This window comes from Camelus ferus, chromosome 16 (assembly GCF_009834535.1).
Source record: "Camelus ferus isolate YT-003-E chromosome 16, BCGSAC_Cfer_1.0, whole genome shotgun sequence".
NCBI classification, from domain to species: domain Eukaryota; kingdom Metazoa; phylum Chordata; class Mammalia; order Artiodactyla; family Camelidae; genus Camelus; species Camelus ferus.
Window position 1 is genome coordinate 38,120,567 of NC_045711.1, and position 21,253 is coordinate 38,141,819.

Consider the following 21,253-nt stretch of genomic DNA (forward strand, 5'->3'; position numbering starts at 1 on the left):
TAAGGTCCTTAGGTTTCTCCCACACCAGAGTACTCACCCCTCCCCCCCGCCCCAACCCAAAGCTGTTAATAATGCATTCCCAAGTGTTCCATTAGGTGCGCTTAAACTGGTACAGGGAAAATGGCAATTTCTGATTTGTGGTAACCCAGCAACAGTTTCTTAGCACTGGTGCCCTGGATCAGCAACTGCTTTCCCAGGGGTGGTCCCAGGGCACTCAGGAGGTTTTAGTGGGCTCTCCTCTTGATTCTCTTTCCTTCTGTCTGGACCTCTCTCCAACCCTTGCTTTTTGGAATGGTCACCTCATTTTCCTCCTCTTACCCCAGTTGGCAGTGGCAAGGGAGGAGTTTGCTGCTTTAGATGAGGAGAGGAAGCCAAGGACTAGAGCTAGTTAAGCAGAAATATTGACCTACTTCCCCACCCTACCCCCACTCCCTCCTTTTTAGGGTAAATGTACAGGTTACTATGGCAACTTCTGTTTCACTTATCTCAGACCTACTGACTCGTTTCTGTTGGTGTTCAATGTTGAAAAATTCTAATTCACTGCTGATTCAAGTGCCCACACTAAAGCCCATTGCTCTTGTCTGGATTTATTTTAACAACAAAAAGATGAGTCCTGGTGTTGATATAATTTTGTAGAGTCATTTCTGACTGATGACAAATATGAGGAAGCATATTGTAAGGACTGTTCTTTACCGAATGTTAACAAACCACTTAGAATGCCTCTTTGTCTTAGCTTCTCCTCTAATTGCTCAAGGCATTATTTTAGTTTTGCTTTGCTTTCAGAAGTTTGACACTTGTTAAAAGAAAAAGGAAAAATAATGTGGCTCCAGTAAATTGTGCACTCTTGGTCTGAGCATTGCCCAGGAACTCTGGTTTTAAAAAAATGACAGCCCCCACACCTCCCCTCCCTCCGCCCCATGTTCAAGACATTTCCTTTAAGCCTAGGTTTTTCCTGTCTAGGGAGTAATAGCTAGACGGCTTTTTGGAGAACAAGTGGAGGGAAGAGGGCTTGTTTCTTAGGTAGCCTGGTTAGTGTGTGGCAGGGCTTCTTTTGACAGTGCTCTACTTGCTGTTCCATAGGTTCTCCCGCTGGTTCTAGAGGGATGAGCGAGTCTGTGTAGGTGCCCAGGGGATGACAGTGGGGGCAGATGTCCGGCTGGTACTTCAGGGCCTGCTCTCATTTTAACCAGGGCTGATCTGCTTTTATCAATATTATGTATTGATTTTATTTGTTGAAAGGATTCTGCCATTAAGATCTGGTGAGAAAACCAGTACTACACCAGACTGTAGAGTATGCTGTAAGACAGATGTGATGATTAGGGAGCTGAGCTCTTGAGCAGAACCAAAGCTAAAGACCCTCCTCTTAGTTACTTTTCTTATGAAGTGTAACGTTCAGTGTGATAATATCAAAGAAATAAGATCCTGTTTTCCATCCCTCACGATGATTAGTTTTATGGGTGAGGAAAACGTGTGAAGTATTGATACAAAATTTATATGAGTAAGTACCGAAGTGAATGGTAAGGACCAGAATGGTGGGAGTTAGGGAGTTCTATAAAGGAAATGATTCAGGCGAGGCTGCTCTGAGAGGACTTCATGGAGGCAGCATTGTCGTCTGACTCGTAGTTGGTGCTCAATTTTTGTTGAATGTTAAAAGGAACCATGCAGGACTTGTACTAAGGAGCAACGTTGCTGGCAGGATGATAATAGGTATAATATATTTGAAGCACAAGATACAGTCTTTGTTGTGATTTGAATGCTTTACACACATTCATGTCATTTTATTTAAACCTAACAACAGTCAGATAGGTGGTATTATCCCCATTTTCTAGATGAGGAAATTGGAGACTAAGAAGTTGGAGCCCAGATAAGTCTAATTTCACAACCCAAGCTCTTGGTCACTGTACTGCCAAAGGACTGCCTTTTGCTCCAGCCTGGCCGTGGATTAACCTACTCACGCAGCCCCTCACTGCCCTGCTTATAGGCTGTCTCAGCAGCCTTTTATGTAACAGTCACTTGGATTCATCCTAAGCTCACCATTCTGCTCAAAAACTTCTGAGTGGCTACCTACTGCCAGCAGAGAGTACAGCTCCTCAGTGGCTTCTTGGGCCTCTCAAATCTGCCTTTGACTTTCCCTTCCATACTAATTACTCCTTGTTTTCCTGACTGTACTGTTTCTCCCATATTAGAAGTTCCACAGTTTATGACCTGTCTTTGGCCCCTGAGTTGTCTTAATCACATTACAGAGTCTTGGGTAGCTTCCTTGCTCTGTAGTCTGATAGATTGTTCCCAGTTCACGTATTTTTTTCCTATCCCAGACCTGACATCAACTATTTCTCCAAGAACGTCTGGCTTATTTTAGTGGGAAATGGTATTTAGAGGTATTTATCTGGGCACTGAGTTGGCCATTGTTTCTAGGCTTTTTCAGTGGGTAGAGCTAGGAATTATTACTTTCTTTTTGAAGATAAAATATATCCCAGTTCATGCTGATGCTTTCTGTTCAGTTTCTCCTTAACTTCATCAAGTGTCTGTATCTCCCATTCAAAAATTCCATGCCAAAAATCAAAATCCTCTATAATACTAACATTACTCTTTTGGCCCACAATACACCACAGCAGTCCCAAAATTAACATCACCATCAACAAAACGATTGTGAAAATAGTTTTTTTTTTTTTCCTCTCTTTTTCATTCTTTTGTCCTTGAGGACTATCTTATTACAGATTTTAAAGTCATTTGGAATGTTCCCTCTTTGTGGGTTTATGCTATGAAGTCTGTACACAGTCAGGTTCATTTGTTTCATTTTGCTTTATATTTTCAGGGATTGCCTTTTTGTACTATTTAATTTTGTTTTCTAATTGTAAAAGATATTTACATGGTTTCAAAATCAAATTTCAAAAAGGATATAGTCAGAAGTCTAGCTTCTTTCTCTTGTTTCTTTCCCCCCAGTCCCTCACTTCGCCTTGGGTCACTATTTAAACAGTTTTATATTTATCCTTCCGTTGTTTTTTGTTTGTTTCAATATAGGGAGATACACATGTAGTTATAGCCACCCCTTTTAGATAGGTAGTGTTCTACATAAATTTTCTTCTCCTTGCTTTGTTACTTTTTACTGTTTTTACATGGATTTAGGGATGATTTCAAGACATTTTAAACATTAACCTGTCAGATGCGATAACAGTAGAAATGCCTGCTGGCTGTTAATAAGGAAGCCACACTCTTAGACAGCAAAATATTTAGTTTACTTCATGGCAGCAGGGCTGATACACATTTGAATAAGGTGAGATGGTCTGGCTGTCCTTCCCAGCACAGCTCCTGTGTGTGGTCCAGCCAGGTGTCATGTTGGCCCTTTGGCTCTGTTTCTCCAAATAATGATAGCCTGTGCTGAATCACAGCTCACACAGACATTCTGCTTGTTCCTGGAGGACCTCGGACAGTAGTCATTCAGAGCGTGGCAGAGCAGGGCACACTGGCAGAGCCCAATGTGGTGGCCAAGAGCACTCCTTTCCCCTCAAGACCATTCTAGAAGCTGCTTTGTCAAAACAAGGAGGCCGTGGCTTCATGCTCAGCAGACCTTAGTGATTGACTCCCTTCTCTTCCTGCAGATACCAGGGAGCTCTTGATGCTTTTATGCAGCCTGTGGCTTCACTGGGAGTTGCTGCCATCACTGTAGGTAACAGCAGAGCCTTGGCAGCATAGCAGATGCTACACAGATTTGGGTCTGGTTACATCTAATTTGAAAGTCTTCTGACTGATTGTACCACTGAGATCTAGAAATTAAAGTGAAAGTGAGGATTTAAGAAATTTAGAGATAGCTCTACTAGGTAAAGCACATTTGAAAAATGTAAGAACGTTTTTTGTCCAATTTATGATTTCATTCTAGTAACACTTGAAGCTCCTCCCCCTGTAGATCATTTTTCATTGAATCCTTGCAATTCAAAAGGTATAAAACCTGTATCCCCTGTGGGATTTACAACTCCCCACTAAACTTCTTTCACATTGTAATTTCAGCTGTGATTAAACAGTAGTTCATCTTCTAATCCTAAATCAGCTGTAAATTCACCTTCTGATTCTTTACATTGAACTGAATTAACCATTATAAATGATTTTTTTAATTACACTTTAAAGTGTTGAATTGTTTATGTTACTTTGTCTTCTAAACTAGATTATGGTAGTTTGAATATAGCACTCTTCATTGAAAATATTTGTGGTTTGAGATTACAAGCATTTTCTTAAGACCTGCTCCTTCATTTTACTCTGGCCCTGCCGACTGAGAATTTGCAGAATGAACAAGAGAGGGAGAGGAATGATTGCTGTAAGCCAGGCTTAAGTTAATCTTTAATCATTTAAAAGCTTTGAGAATTTCTAAAGTATAAATTATCTCTCTTGAGTTCCTTGTTTCTGTAATAGAGTAAAATTAAACAATCCTGAGAATGTGTGTATGTGTGTGTGTATTAAAACAATTCACTAAAAATCTTCAGAAATAACCAGATTTGTTGATTGACCACTGTATATGAAACATTGGGACCAGAATGCAAAGTAAAAGAGATGTACATAAGATGGAAATGTTTTCATTTTACTTCAGGGATAACAGGACCATGCATTGGCTATTTTGTTGTTTCTAACTCCCTCAGAACTTGTACAGACGATCCTTGCTAGAGCTCTTGTTAGGTTTGATGAGGGTGCATTTTTCTCCTTTAAGTTCTAGAAATGATGAGTCCGTTCCTAATTTTGGAGACAAATATTGAAGGAAATGAGAAACACAGCAATATCTTCATTTTGCTGGTTGGAATTTGTGAGCACAAGTGATTACCGCCTCTGTCAAAAGAGAGATGAGGCGCTATCCGTTTAGCCATTTTGTAGATGACCTTTGGTGTGCTGTCAGGGATGGCCCTGGGACGCTGACCTTTCCATGGTAACAGCCTTGCGTGTCAGGGAGGGGAATGAGAATCTGATTCTAGTCCCCCATCTTCCTTCTACACAATCTTTTTCACCCCTCAGCTTAATAATCATGCCTTAAGCTCCTTAGTGCAAAGTGTTAGGCTCTCCACAACTGTGGAAATTCTGTTTCTTATGATGGGTAATTGGGTAATAATACTACTGTTATTACCCAATGTCAATGAGTCTTAATGTCAATATGAATTTGTCTCATCTTGTCTGAAACATTAATTGGGCAAGTTCAGGCTCAGGGCTCAGAGTCCACTATTCATTTCTCAAAAGCAGGTTCTTACTCATACACACACCTTCTGTTTTTGGTCCTTTTCTTCTAAGCTTGTTTTCTGTCTTTTTAATTTTATTTTTTACTAGTTATTACCTGGTATAAAAAGAAAATGTAGATTGTTTCTTAGAAATGCCATCTAAAATTTTTCTAGTGTAGAATAAACTGGCTATTTTGTTGTGTATGTGTGGGGTAGGGAGTCCCTGATTAGTTCCTATGAGGCATTCTTACTGTATGTGTATCTGTACGTGCTCTGTCACTATTTCCAGGCAGGATTGGGGTCAACGGCAGCACAATTATCAGACTCCTTCCAAGTGCACTCGGTGGTTTTTCTGTTTGAGTCTTTCTTCTTATAATCCTGCTCATTTTGACCTGACCTTAGAATTAGCTTAATTTTTTTTTTTTTAAGTTTTGATACAATTTGTCAGCAACTATAAGTCTGTCTCTTAAAGTGTCCGTAATATATCTGCTCTTAGCTAAGAGTCATTTTTTTAAAAAGCCCAACATTTAGCAAGTTTTTACTTCAAAGAAATACATTTTAAATACAGCAGTGTCATTTGGTTTTTAAAATGGAACTCGAGTCCCTCTAGTGGGTAAAGTGAAATTCACTTTCTGAGCTTGAAAGTGAAAGAAAGATGACAATCTTTAGCTATGTGGAACCAGTTCTCAAATCCACTGTTCTTGTCTAGTGTCCCCTCTCCCCAGATGAGAGGCAGTGTTTAGCCGGCCACTGGCTTGGCCCTAGTGTTAGCCAAGATTCCACAGTCCTCTTCCACCCGTGTGACCCTGGTGGCCCTGGTCATTCCTAGCATGTGATCCCACAAGCTGTGGCTCATTGGTTGCTTTCTTTCCAGCCCCAGCAAGTATAAACTTGGACTACAAGTTAGTGATTTTAAGCCATGCAGTTCTTTATAGAGAAGAGCACAGTGCCCCTGGAGTCCTTGAGTTGCTATGAAAGAAATAATTACACAGGCCTGTTTTGGGCACAACAGGTAGATAAAGGACATTTAGTAACTGGACAAGTTACATATTGATATCCAGAACACAGGCAGCATGGTATGGCAGAAAGAACCTGCGTTTGGGGTTCAAATCCTAACTTGGCAGTTCCTAGATGTGTGACCTTGAGCTGGTTACATAACCTCTCGGTGTCTTAGTTTTCCCTTCCGTAAAATGGGGAGAAGGTGATAAACCCATTTCACAGTGTTGTTTTAAGTATTAAAAATAAACATGCAAAGGCCTGTTGTGTGTTTTTACTGCTCTGCAGTTGGAAGCAGAAGTCATGGAAATTTCCCTCGCTGAATTCATTATGATGCATGGAATTTAATTATTTGGATAACCTTCCCCTCTTCTCCCATGCATTCTCTTTTCAGTCACCACCGAGTAAGCGAAGAAAATTAGAGAAGCCAAGGAAACCCATTACGTTTGTAGTATTGGAGTCTGTGATGAAGGAATTATCCCTCAAAGCGTCGTCTCTGGGCTCTGAGACAGTAGAAGGCATAGTAGTTGTGACGACATGGATTGAAAAAATTCTCACCGACCTGAAGGTACGTGGTTAATAATAAGCACATTGAAGAAGTACTTACAATAATCTCTCTTTTTTTCTTTTTTTAAAGGAGTTTTCAGTGGAGAAAAGTGATTTTCAGATAAAATTCTGTTTTTCTCCAAATAGGTTCAGCATAAACGAGTTCCCTGTGGAAAGGAGGAAGTTAGCCTTTTCCTAACAGCCGTAGAAAACTCCTGGATTCATTTAAGGAGGAAGAAAAGAGACCGAGTGAGACAATTGAGAGAAGTTCCCCGAGCCCCCAAGAACGTCATCCAAGCCTTGGAAGAGAAAAAGTCCACCCCAAAAGAGTGTGGCAGTAGCCAAGATTTGGCCTCAGGCCCCGGGGAGAGTGCCCCCTGTGCGCTCCAGGAAGGCGAGTCTGCCACTGTGGAGGGCCATGGCCCAAACCAGGACTCGCTCTCCCAGGATGAAAACCCAGAACCCATGGAGGATGAAAGGAGTGAGGAAAAGGGAGAGATGGAGGTTTTGGAAGGTTGTAAAGGCTCTGGCCATGGAGCCCAGGACCGAGAGGCTTCTGAGCAGTTCAGCAGCCCAGTGTCTGAAAAAGGGAACCATCTCCAAGGAGTAGCTGGACGTTACCTATTTAAATGTTTGATAAATGTTAAGAAGGAGGTAGATGATGCCTTAGTTGAAATGCATTGGGTTGAGGGCCAGAACAGGGATTTGATGAACCAGCTTTGTACCTATATACGTAACCAAATTTTCAGGCTTGTTGCTAGTTAACTCCAAACTTCTTGCACAGTTGGGAAGGTTCTGTAAAGCAGCTTACTTTGGAGTGACCTGTTGCGGGGCAGGAGGAATTCCACCCTCAGCCCACTGGTAGCATTATGTGGAATTATCTTTAAGAAAACCAGAAACAAATTAATCCATTTTAAAACACCCCTTCCTTTTTTTATTTTTATTTTTTTAAGTTACAGGGCATTGCAGTATGGTAGTTCAGAGAAGGAATTGTGGTTATCAGCATCAGCAACATCCATCAGTAAACTCTTAAGGGATTTAAACCTGACTTAAGCTGATCACCTTAGCTTTAGGCTGGTTTTCTGAGGCCGCAAGACTGCTTTTGCGGTTTGATCTGGGTCAGAAGTGTGCAGAGCATCATGTCCTGTCTGTCACCCACTGCTGCTTCTTGAGGAGGGCTGGCTTTCTCATCCCCCTAGTGGAGGTGGTGCCCCAGGGCAGAGAGCCCTGGCCTCTCCTAGAGTCACCTTCAAGACTGAGGACTTCGGGCACATGTGGTTAATGTCCCCTGTGTCAGTCCAGAGACAGGAACTGGCCTAATGGCAGGTGGTGGGAGAGTCAGGGAGAGGAGGCTAAGTAATGCCAGGAAGAAGGGCCCATCAGGAAGTGCCTGGAAACGTCGGCACATTCCTGACTCTTGTCTGTTTTGATGTTGCTTATTTCAGAAACAGAATTAGGTAAGCAAAACTGCCCAGTGTGATGGAGACACAGCAGAATGAAGCCATCCCCTTACCTCCAGCCTGTTCAAAGTACTGTTTTGTAGCAGTTTTACTGGTGTGATTTTTTTTTTAATTTGCTTCTGCAGTTAAAGTGGAGCTAATATAAGTGTTTTCAGAATTGAAAACTGTCAATCCTGTTTGAATCCTGGGCTTGGGGAAAATATTTTCTTGGCTTTGAATGGGTAAGTGATTGATGATAGAAATAAGAAATGGAGCAAGATAGTTATGTGCATTAAGTTGCTTAAGAAAGTCTCGTCTATTGGGAGATAATCAAAGATTGGTAGCTGATCAAAGAGTGCTTTTTTGTGGGTCCCCTTGTGATACCCTCTGTGTTTACATGTTACTATTGGAGAATCCTGAGGCCAAGGTAACCATGTTCTTAAAACATGTTTCTAATTGCAGTGTCAGGGTGCAGCAGGAATGCCTCTGCAAAAGAAGCCTCTTTTTTTGTTCTCTTCGCATCTCTGTTACGTCCTGCTATGCTTGACTTTCATGGGTTGATTTTGCACCAGCAGCCTAGGGTCCTATTTTTCCTGAAATTTTTGAGTACGGTGCTGGAGCTTCTTGCTGTCTGCAAAGAAGACTGTGACTGAGTTGTTAAGCTATGCTTTTGAAAGGTGGCTATTGACTGGGGCAGAAAACTGATGACCTTGGCATATTTTGGCAGCAGCTAGACCAGGCCCTCAGCAAAGATACAGAAAATAAAAATAGGACCATATTATACCTCCCTTCGGCTGTGGAGACAGAGCTGCAGAAGAGAACATATTAACCACTTAGTGTTCTTAACTTGGCCCATAGACCTGGAAAATCCATAGCCTCCTGGTTATTTCCAGAAATTTCTAGGGGCATGTTTGGGTTTTTTTCTGGAGAGAAGGCTCCCCAACTTAGAGAGAGGGGTTAGTAACTCACTGAGAATTAGGGACCACTATGCTAGTCCAGTCTCTTTTTTGACAGGATAGGGAAACCAATGTCCAGGGCCCCACAGAGCCAGGGTTCGATGCAGGGCCTTGGATTCCTGCAGTCTGATCATCTCCTGTACCCATGCACAGCATCCTGCACTACTTATCTCTCATGACATGCTGGAATCACATGCTGGACCCAAACCTAGTTTCTATCTTGATAGACTTTTCAGATAATTGAGTTAGGTGACAGCTGTTCACTTGATAAGTGGTCACTGGGTATTTTTTGTTTGCTTGCTTGTTTCATTATAAAAGAGTAGTGCATGCTCATTAACGATTTGGAAAAATGAGGAGAAAACAGCAACAAAATTACCCCTCATCTCAACCTTCTGGAGCACAATTGGTATTTCAGTGTTTCAGTGTATTTCAGTGTTTCCTTCTAGTCTCTGACCTCCCTTTCTATAGATGGGGTGTGTGAGTGTGGGGGTTCGGATTGGTTGTGTTCATGCTGTGTATTCCGTTTTATATTATGCTTTTTTCTCATCTGATGTCTTGTAAGTAATTTTCCATGTTATCACAGGAGTGTATTATTTACACTCCTTGGTTCAAAATGTGTTTCAGGCACAGTATTACCCTTTGTTTAAGTGTAGTACTTAGAGATTCCCGGAGAATCCTCTGTGGACCTGGAGGCACAAAAGATGGATCTTGTGTCTGTATGTGTTTGGTGCCTGAGGTCTAAGGCTTTGTGTCATGGAAGACATTTTATAGGTGTTAAGCTAATGTTCTTAGAATTTAAAAAGTATGTGACAAGAGAAGCTTACACTGCTAGAGCTGTGAGTGCCTTTTTTTGCATTTGTGTGTCTTCATTTCATGCTCTGAGAATAGTTTATTTCTATCTAATGAGAGAACATTGAAAACATTTTTAAAAGACATTTAGAAATTCTTTCAGCGATGCGTATACTTTATAATTGTGTCATATGTGATAGCCTATATCTCCCATAGGGGGAAAAGGAATTTAAAAAAAAATAGGTTATTGACTCATATATCATAATGTTGATTGATACTTGCCTTAAGTGTCTGGAGGTCAAGTTCACATTGATGGGTAGGTATGGAATTGAGTCTTTGTGGCATTATCCTAAATTACATTCTGGTCCCTGGCGTTGGCTTCTCATCTCTTGATAACCAAAGTGGGAACAGAAGCTGAACTTGCTTTCCAAGGAAGGGGACTAAAGCTACTTTTGTTCTTTGGAACCTGCTTTGCTTCTGACAGTTTGGTTCTTTGATCCACACCTTTGCCCAGCTAGTCACACAGCAGAGCACCGCTGCATGTCCTGGTAGGGTTGGTGTCTCTGGTGGAGTTTCAGCTAATCTAAATGGGCATGTGGATTACTTAAAACTTTAGTATGTATTTTTAAAAACATGAAACCTCTCTTCTTTTAATAGAAATCAAAGCTTACCATGTTAACACACCAAGTTCTAAGTTCTGACAACTAATAAAACTGCATGGTGTGGAAAAGATGCAAAAAGGTCTGTAGAAAATTCGGGGTCTCCTAAAAGAAATAGCTCCTCCATCTTACTTAAACTAAGGCATTTTCCTCTGTAGCCACACGGGGGCATCTTTGGCCCTTTTATCAAGTGCCTTAACTTCTCTGTGGGAGTGGATAAAATTGTGTCCTTGGTATTTTCTTGAAATATCCAGTTGCTACTCAGATAAATATTTTTATGTAAGCAAGGACATTTTCATATTTAAAAAATGTGAAAGATAAAAGTAGAAAGAAGGAAAAACCTACCTTGTGGTCGAATATACTCTTTCAACCTTTTTATGTTTCTTTATGGTCCCAGTAGACTTTTGTTCTTTTCTTTCCGTCTGTCCTGCTACTCTAGAATATATCCAGGATGGGTCAGTCCTTTGGACCAACTTTTTATTGGTCTTTAGTTAATGGAGGTACCAGAGGGGAATGTTTAGTGATTTTAAATCGTAACTTTTCAAAAGCTTTATGTTGCAGGAAGAGTAACATATAGAGCCCTAAGAAAGAACCTTTTGGTGTTCTTTTGTCTTTTCATTCTTGTCTTGCTTTATCTGGCCAGCTGAACAGCATGCATGTGATGTGTTGTTTACATTACAAGTTGGCACAGTTGGTTCTGTGTTGGGCGTATATTATATAGGTTAGCTGGGCCTTCTTTCCCACAAGGGGTGTTTCTGTGTGGAACGTGTCTGTCACCAACCCTGAGGTCTGTGTGGGCTCACAGAGAAGCCCCAGCCGCCCTTATTTTCCTGGCCCAGAATCAGATGTTGTAGGTGGTCACCCAGCAGATCTGTACATTAGAAGGAAGAAGGTCCAATTTGGAAAACTAAGAAGCCCTCTGGGAGAAGGAGGGTCTCAAAGGTGCAGCCATTTTACAGCCGGCCAGGAGGTGCCGCTAGGAAAGGGACGTGACCACATCCTTTGTGGAGAAGCTAGTGCTTGGGAGAATCAGTTTGCTGAGTGCGCACCTACCCCAGTAAAACCCAGCAGAGGCTTACTAGTGAGAATGATTGGCCTCTGCCTCCTGGAGCCGGGCAGTGATGGTATTGAACCTTCTAATTCTCCCAAGTACAAACTGCATGGCGCTCATGCCAGTGCAGTAATAGAAAGCCCGTGAGCAGCAGGGCCTCACATACATACCAGGGAGTTCCTGCTCTGCTCTGTAAAGACATTCAGATCCTCTGCTGTGACTCACCCAAATGACTAAAACAGTGGTTTATTTTTTTAATTGCTGGTTGGAACAGCTAATGCTCCCTTTTGGAACAGCTAATGCTGCCTTTTGGAGGCTTTGCTTTTACTCTGGGGGACTGTGTTGTGACTGAGTGAAGGCCTTGCACTTCTGAACACCCTTGAGGTGCAGCCTCTCCGCCTCTCTTAGCCCAAGCAGAAACATCAGGGATTCCAGGCACTCTTCAAGGAAGCAGAGGATCACCAGTGCTTCTTATGAGCCAGGGAACTGAGATAGGAGTGGACCAGGAAAATGTAGGCAGACTTGGCAGGATTGGCTTGTATATGATGTTCTCAAGAGGACAAGAGATATATAGGTCCCCAATGCTTTCCCAGTCATCCTAGGGGAATGGAAAACAGGAAAGCACAGACTTCCCAGCTCATTAGACCTGGGTTCACATTCGAGTTCCATTTACAGGGCAAGTCGGTCTCACTAAGGCTTAGCTTCCTCATACAAAAGATTGAAGAATTTTTACCTCACAGAGCTGTAACAGCAGTTAAGTGAGAGAATTACTGTAGTACCTGGAGGAATACATAAACAGAGAGTAGGCTTCTCAACTTGCTCATCTCTTATCATCCTTTGAGTTTCAATTTCTGGTCAGAAAATCTACCAAGAGAATCCAGTGAAAAGGCTGAGGGCTGTATAACTGCAGGTATAGACTACCACTCTGACCGAGAGCAAAATCTGGGCTTCCAGGTAATGGAGGGTTTAACAGGGAACCAGTACCGACTGGCAGTCCTCTGTGTAAGTTGTCTCACTAAGTAACCCTGCAGAGAAGTATGGGGTTCCTGTGTGATCACTTTAAAGAAGTGACAGCTAAGAGATTGCCCTGAGGTTTCTCTCAGAGTTAAGTCACAAATGTGGGATTTGAACTCGGTCCAGAGATCGGACACTGGGATCTGGTACCAAATCTCAAGATTTATAATAAGTGCCATACTCAGAATGGAAAGGGACTTCTGGGCTTATCTGACCCACCTCTAGGGAAGGAGACTTCAGTTTAGTCACAGGGAAGAGAGAGAAAGCATCTCTTACCCAACTTCACAATTTAGCACTTAAAGGTAATATTATTTTCCAGCCTGTTATCAATGAACAAAATTTAATAAGTGAAATTGCTTATAATTAGTTCTTAATTTATGCTACCAAATCTTTATATAGAATTTTGTATTTGGCAGTAGTACAGATAATTAGATAGTGAAACCACAAAATATCTAGTGCAAGCACATGTTGGATCAGAATCAATGTACAGTAACTGGTAATTATTTAGGTAATGACTCTTTGACGATACCTAATCGTATAATAATAGAAGAAGGAATTTTTTTAAATAGGCAGCATCCAGTATTTCACATACAGAGCACAAAACTGATGTACTTTCTGATCTTGCTGGAGAAGATAGCAATCATCAGAAAAACTGCAAGTTGTCCTCCCCAGGTGGGGGAATGGACCGTGTAAATCTGGAGAACAGGAAAGGCTGCTTGCAATCTGGTGGACTCATTCAGGGAGTGTGGCTGAGTCTAGGAACTGGAGCCAGGAAATCCCCAGCCCGGCCGGCCCCCAGGAGGCTTGCGCTGCTGCTGCCCCAAAAGAGAAGGCTGCCCCGAGAGCACTGCTGAGCCCGGACTGCGGGTGAGGCCGGGCCTGCCCCCACAGATTCGCAGTTCCAGAGGCCTTGTGTGTCTTGCTGGGAAAATGGGGGTTCCCATTCTGGTCTGACAGGATCCCTAATTCAGATGCGTGTGTCCCAGGATTCCTGCCTTCAGGGCCGAACACGGGGCTTCTAGACCAAACGCTGGCCTGTATTTTCGTGAACTCCAGATGAGCACTAATGAGGACTCTCATTCACCAAGGGAAGTATTTCTTCATCGTCTGTACCAGGGGTCAGGCAAGAAGGGCTGGAGCTCAGGCTCTGAGTAAAAGTAGCTTTTACTCGATTCCTGCAGGTTATTGCCGTACAGAAATAGCTGCCCAGGGTTACTGGATTCTGATTTATTTGGGGGAAGCCAGAAATCCAGACTTTATGAGAAATTTACTGTAAATCCTGACAACTACTTGAATATTTTATGGAAGCCTGGTGGACCACCATCAGTTTGTGGCCTCTTCTACCTCCAGGTGGTGGACTGTCTGAATATTTGCTGCCTCCACTTTCCTGACTCATTTACTTGAGCTCCTAAAGTCTGGTTGCTGCCTTCCCTCCTTTTTAAAGAGTTCTTCTCACCTCTTAAAGGGAGAATCCCGAAGATCCTCTTCTTGGGCTTTGTTTGCTCTTTTCTCCTGTTTATGGCTGACCTCATCCACTCCAGTGACTTCAGTGCTGATCACTCCTACATTCATCATGCCCAAATCTAGACCTTTCCTGAACTTTCAGCATCCACATACCTAACCACCTACTGGACATCTCCCCCAGGACTGGGGCTGTGTCAAACTCAGCTTGTCTGCTCCTGCTTGTCTACACCTGTATTCTTGGTTGCCATCCACCCAGCTGTCCAGATTAGAAATCTCTGCTCCTCCCTCTCCTTCGCCACCAGGGTCTAAAACCTTCCAGCTTAGAAAAATCTCCCAAATCCAGCCCAGCCTCTCCATCCCTGGTGCCACTGCCTTAGTGCTGCTCCGCATCTCACACGGACCACGAAGGCAGGCTGAGCCATTTCTGGGGACCTTCAGAGCTAAGCAGCAGAAAGAGCAGATTTAGAGAGGTTTGAGGGAATGGGGTGAAGAAACCTGTTTTCAAGGGTGAAGCAGGAGGGCTTTCAGAAGAAAGAGTAGGATGGGAGATAGACCCACAGCAACAGGTCGAGTTACCCGAGGCCCTTCCTGATAAAGCACAGAACTTTCCCCCTTTTACATAATTTCATTTTACAGAAGTAATGTTTTCACTATAAGAAATTTAGAAAATAATGAATAAAAGTTTACAATTCCACTACTCAAATGGAGTTATTTTACATTTTGTTATCGAAGTATTTTTATATGCATATATATTTTTAAACACGTGGGATCATGTTGTATGCTACTGTTTTATAATCTTTTTCATTTAGCAATATACTGTGATAACTTCTTTCTGATTATATAAAACTAATCTATGCATCAGAAAACTTGTGAAAATAAAAACTACCAGTAATTACACTGCCCAAAGACCACCACTGTTCATATTTTGGCTTATTAACAACCCTGTCTTCTTCGTGCCATATTGTGAATGTCACTTCGCGAAACTAATTAATTGTTCCTTGTTGAAAATTTAGGTTTTCTGGTTTTTGCTTTTGTAAATAATGTGTTAGTGAATATCTTTGTACAGAAGTCTTCATGTTTTTTTTTTATTGCTTTGGGATAAATTTATATAAGAATTACTGAAGCAGAAGAGATACGACTCTTTTAAAGGCTTTTTGTACATATGGCCAATTTGCTCCAGGAACAAATTGTGCTGCTTTATGTTTCCACAAGTGCCTGTTTCTACCACACATCTGATGGCACTAGAAGGCTAATTTTTAAAAATCCCTTATCAACTGATCAGCAAGAATATTTTCACTGTTTTAATTTTATTATAGTATTGGCAAGGCCAAACGTTCTCATATATGTGTATTTATGTTATAAGTATTTGTTCATATATTTATTGTTTTATGAATTTTAAATCATGTTCCATGTTCATTTTTCTATCCAGGTGTTCTTTTTGTTACTGAAATTGCAAGGGTGCATCTTGCCAGTGTTTCCCTCCATTTTGTCATTTACCTGTTCCTTTTGTTTATGGTGATTTTGTTTTTACAGTCAGGGAGCTTTTAGAGGGCCTATGTAATCAAATCTGTCAAACTGTTCCTTTATATTTTCTTTGTTTGCCTTTACAGGTAGAAACATCTCTAACCACCCTTGGAGCAGAAAAATGTTTGCCTACATTTTATTATGGCTCTTTTTGGCATTACTTTTTACACTTAACACTTGAATTTGTGTCGGTGTATGATGTAAGGTTTTAGGACCTAACTGTGTTTAGTGAATGGCTAAGAATTATCACAGAGAAACTCCTCAGAGAGATAGATGACTGGTGAGTTCCAGCACTGCCATGTGTTGTGTCTGTGATGGGAACAGGGACTCAAGTTGGCTGGAGGCTGGGGAACAGGCGTATGTACGATCCCAGCCTGGAAGTGGGAGGCATGTGGTTCCTGGAGAGTCCTAGAGTGTCCCACTACCCAAGGGTGGACTCTCCCGATGGGTCCTAGGCCCTTGTTAAGAAATCTGGTTGTGAGTGTGGAGCTGAGCCCTGGGTCCAGGCAGTCCAGCCAGTAAGAGGCTACTGCTCCAGGCCTCACATTCTCTTCTCAGAGGGCGTCAGTCAGTAGCACAGGTAGCTGGTCTGCAGCCTTGCTTTTTGATGTGAGCTTGGATTGCTGAGACAGGAGATTAGTCCTTTGTAGGGGTCACTGGTTGCACTCGAGGCCCTCTGCCCTGGGAGGGGCCTTCTCTGTCTTCAGACATCCCCCATCCCCACTGATCTGGCTGGCCTCTTGACTCACATTGCAAGACTCCACCTCTCTCTACCAATAACTTTGCCCAGTCTCTCTCCTGTGACCTGAAGTAAGTTGCTCTCATAAAGCCACCTCTCTTTTTCTTCAAAGGAATAACTGAAGTCCTCATCCTTTCCTTGTGCCTTTCCACTTTGATCAGCTTCCTCCTTCTGAGCTCATCCCCAGCCCCCATCTCTCCAGTGGCATGGCTTGCTCGCCGCTTTGGTTTCTCAGAAAAGCTCAGAGTGTGTGGCTCCTCCCTTTTTGCTTCTGAACTGCATTTCTTTCCTTATTACTCAGTGTCCACACCCAGGGCGGTTGCCTGGATAAAAATCTACCCCTTTCCCCCAGTCACCTTTTCAGGCCAGACGTAAGTGCCAGTGAGGAATGGCTGCCTACCCAGGCCCAGTTAGAAGCTTTTCATTCCTCAGAGTGGCCTGAGGCAGGACAGTGTCCTCTGGGGTCATGAATCCCTGGATCCTGAGTTTGATTCTCTTTCCTTGCCTTCTTACTCACCTGCTAGGCTTATTTATTGGGCACCACTAAGCAAAGTTTAACGATTATTTCTATCTTCAACCAGCTCCCCACCATCAGCCATTTCTGTGAGGTTTTCACAGACCGTGGACCCTCTTCCCCAGGCTGGGCTCTCCCACACAGAGAAGAGCCAGGCCGCTTCTCATCTCAGCTGACACTAAGCAGCTTTGTGACCGTGGATAAAACACCTCTTGGGAGATTGGTCTAGGTGATCTCAGCTCTTCCAGGTGCAACAGACACTGAGGCAATGAAGAGGAGAAAGCACATGAATGGGAAGGTTGAACTTGACTGTATCTGTTTCATAGGTTCAGGAGAGGCCCTCTGACAGCTCACCAAGAGTAGAGGAAAGTAGGCAAAGACTTGGATGAAAGCTCCCGGCTGCAGGGAGCCAACTTTACTGATGATTGAATTTCTACCCTATCAGATACACCTCTATCAAAGTAATTCAGAATCCTGCTCATCATTCAGGCTGAGCTTGTCAGGAATCAGCTTCAGCTGGCTCACGCAGCCTTCAATTCACTAAATTCCCTTATTAGAAAAGTATGATTATCTGGGAACCTAACTTTCTAAAATGAATACTCATTTTAGAATCAGTACCCTTACAGGTCTTTGCATAGTCCTGTGATCTCTTGTGCTCCATCCAGCATGGTGAGAGAGAGCAAAGCTTACCTTTTCCAGGTATCCCTGTGGAGTTGAGTTCTACTCTGTGACCTTTTACCCTACTCTGGCTTACCAAAGGTCACCTGGCCTTGGCTACAAGGATAGCTAGCCCAGTGTCTGGCACATGTTTGGCACACACTAAATATTTGTGAAATGAATGTTGTATGGTGTGTCCGAGTGTACTAGTTTTCTGTCCCTCGTCATCTCATAGCTGACTTTTTCCCTTTGGTCTTGTTTTAACTACAATAGGTGGAAAGCTCCCAGGACCACTTGTAGAATTTGAGAGCTCAGGCCTGAAGGGTTAGGGCATCTGGGATCTGGTATACCTGTACTTTGGCTTTACACCTTTCCTGCATCTTATTACTGATGCTTTGTAGGGTCCAGGAACTGATCTTCATAGCCCTTAGTTGTATATATATGTAGCGCTTTGTCAGGGTGAATGGTGGGGTGATAGGAGACAGTCTCATTAGAGAATGTCACTAGCTCAGCATATTAAAAAAGTTGAGGGGGTTGAACTGGGCTTTGGGGTGCACAAGACATGAGGAGGAAGTGTGGAAATAGAAATCCTCTCATGAGAATTACACCATGCCAGACAGGCCAGTTTTCCTCCTATCCCAAAGGTATTGAGCACTAGAAGCTATAAAGAAACTTTAGGAACAACTTTCTGGAAATGGCTGGGCTTTGGATTATTTCCAAAACATACTAACCTTTCTGCTGAAACATCAAGAAGACTTTCTCTTGAATGAATATAACAGTTGGCAACTTCTACCCCAGGTCCACCCCCTTGGAACAGGAAGCTGGCTAAACTGTTAAATCACCCTCCTATTCATTCCTCCACTTTTATCCTCCCCCTTTCCGCCTCACAGGTATCTCCCACCTCCATTGTCCATTTCCCAACAGAGGACACTTGATGAGAAACTCTGGCCATTTTCAGGCTCCTGTAGGCAGCAACAAGCCCAGGAAAAGCCTCCTTTCTAAACCCTTTCTTTTGCCTAACATCCCCTGGCTGGTGTCCCCACATGACCCAAATAAACAGATGATCATGTGAAGCCAGGAAGGCTGTTTGTTTTAAATAGCGAGCATCTCCACTAAGCTCTAGAGCAGATGGGCTATTGGGGGCAAGCGAAAGCTTGGCATTTGAATTCTGTGTTCACTCCACTTTTATCTCCTTCCCCAACTCTGAAGGAAAAGCTGTCTTCAGAATACTACTTTTCAGAGGGGTGCCTTCGTGATGTGATACAGCTGGTCCCTGACAGGACAAGTCAGAAAAATTGGACTTCAGTCTCTTAGAAGAGACTTCAGGGCTGTACGAGTGCCATGACCACTTGAGGAAGGCAGAAGGGTACAGCTGGAGTTAGTCCTCTGAGCATCCTGGGCCACTGGCCAGTATGGTATGGTGTCGACCCCTAACAAAATGAGAACTTGGTCATCAACATTATCTCAAGTCATGGCGATATATAAGTTTTTAAGTTAAATTTAAACTTCCCATTTTCTTTGCTTGTGTAGTGGGCCCAGGTCCAACCACACTGGTAACAGGTGGTAGACACCTTAAAGGAAGTAATGTTGGGACCAGTACAGATATTTCCAAGGAAAAGAACTTGGCTGTTATGCTCTGATTCCCCCGTTGTTTCTCAGCTTCATCATAAGCTAAGCCAGTGGCACCTGGTCATTTGTGTGTAATGGACTCTCTAGGCTCAGCTACAGATGCTGGGGCTAAGAGTGCAAAGATCAGCGCCCTCTGTAGACTGGTGCTGGAAACAACACCCTTCTGTTCACTAGGTTCTCGATTTCCAGGATCTGTGCAGATTTTCTTTCCCTGGGATGGGCTATGCCCTCAAAGGAAAGGCACAAATCCAGCTAGCATCATTTGTACCAGATTTCTATATGTCTAGCTGTCCTCTCCAAATAGGAGCATACCCCTCAAAGGACACAATGGGGGTGGGATGAATTGGCAGGCTGGTCGGCCATTCAGCCATCCTCATGCTCTGTATAATACTGAAGCCCCCCAAGGCAACAAGATCCTGAACCCAACTGGCGCTGTCCCACTCTGTTAGAACTGGTCAGCAAAGAAAATTATCTGGGGCCCAGACTCAGGGGCCTTAGACATGCTGGCACTGGGACAAGCAGAGCTGGACATGCTCCAGGGTGCCCCAAATATGCCTTCAGCCAGCCTGTGCCTGTCACTACCAACTGTACCAGTGGGGTCTGTGTGGCAGCCACCGAAAAAGCAGTACAGCAAAGTTTCAGGTAGATTTTGGTGCCCCACCACATCACGATATGTTAAGTGGCCAGAACTCCTTCCCGTGTGAGCAGTTTGATACTCTTCCAAGATTTTTTTCTAACTGGGGATCCTGCCGCAGAAATGCCTTAAAAAGAGTCACCCGTGGCGTCAGGGATAAATGCTCCTCCCTACAGGGCGAGGAGCAGCTGAACACTGAGTGACCTTAGGCAAGTCCTTTCTCGTCTCTGGGCTTCAGTTTCCTTATCTGCAAAAGGCGAGAATTTGGGCAAGCTGACCTCAAAGGTCTAATTTTCCGATTGTACCTCCAGGCGCCCCCACACGCCAGCGCAAGAAGCGGCCGTACGGAGGGCCACCTCTGGGTCTCCGCCCTCGCGGCGAGCGCGATTGTGGCTGGGCGGAGTGGCCCCGCCCCCGCTCCCCGCCCGCGGCCCCAGCTGCCCAGCCACTGGGCGGGCTGGGCTTCCGCCCTCCACGTTGTTGTTCCCGATTTGCGCCACGCCTCCTTGGTCTGGGTTGTGGGTGCCTCGCCTTAACCGCCCCCGGCCCGGACCCCGAGCAAAGGGCGGCCTCTGGGGTGGCACAGTTGGAGTCTCCACCTGCATCAGACACGCGTGGACAAACAAAAGTTTCGGGGAAGAAAAGAAAAGAGATTTGTTTTTAAAGGGAGAGTGGTGAAAAGTAAAGGGTAGGTTAGGGCACGACTCCAGAATTTTCCTCTCGGCCTCCCACCCGCCACAGAGTGACCCCAGCCGTACCCGCGAATGTGACCCTGCCAGACACTGGCCCTTTAAACAGTGGGCTGGCGGCGCGGGGTGTCCATGTGGAGCTGCTCCATGCCGTGTTGTCCTGCCCGCCCATTGGCCTGCGGCCCGGTGACGTCGCCTAATAGGATGCAAACGCACTGCGGGGGGAGGAACGGAGACAAAACACGGAATCGGATTCCACGCCGCTCCCTCCGCCTGTTCTCTGGCAGTCTCCTGCCGTCAGCTCCGCCCGTCAGCTCCGCCCAGGGGCGGATCCCGGGGGAATTGCGACAGCCGGGTGGTTGCAGGAATTAGGTCATGTGTGGGTAGGGCGTGGAGACACAGAGGTCAGGCTAGTCTCTTAACGTCGTAAGGTTTCCCCGACCTGGAATATCCTTATTTGATCTAACTTAAGTCTTAAATTTTCCGCTCCTCCTTTCCTCCAGCAGGACAAATTTCGTAGTGAATGACCCAAGCACGCAGCCTTTGCTCAACTTGTGGCTCGCAATCGGGGCGGGGCGAGGCGGGAAAGCGGAAATGCAGGGCGCGAACCGTGCTGGAGCTTCTCCCACCCCCACCCAGGCCACGAGTGCGCGCGCCGTCTCGAGTGGGCGGGGCCAGCCCGCCCGGGACCCCGCCCCTCCCTTCGTGAGACGCCGCGGCCCTGCGGGCGGGGGCTCCGGTCCGGGCTTTGGCTGCGGCCC

At 44.3% G+C, this 21,253-nt stretch overlaps 1 protein-coding gene across 3 annotated transcripts in view; it reads left to right on the top strand.

Annotated features, from left to right (window-relative positions):
• Positions 1–15,769, top strand: part of METTL16 (methyltransferase like 16) — a 61,807-nt gene extending 46,038 nt beyond the window's left edge. For all 3 annotated transcript variants that reach the window (XM_006185003.3, XM_032457451.1, XM_032457452.1), the window contains 2 exons: positions 6,583–6,756; positions 6,882–15,769. In XM_006185003.3, coding sequence (XP_006185065.1) covers positions 6,583–6,756; positions 6,882–7,499 — 792 coding nt within the window. In that variant the 3' untranslated portion in view covers positions 7,500–15,769. The remainder of the gene's footprint in view (positions 1–6,582; positions 6,757–6,881) is intronic.
• The last annotated feature ends 5,484 nt before the right edge of the window (positions 15,770–21,253 follow it).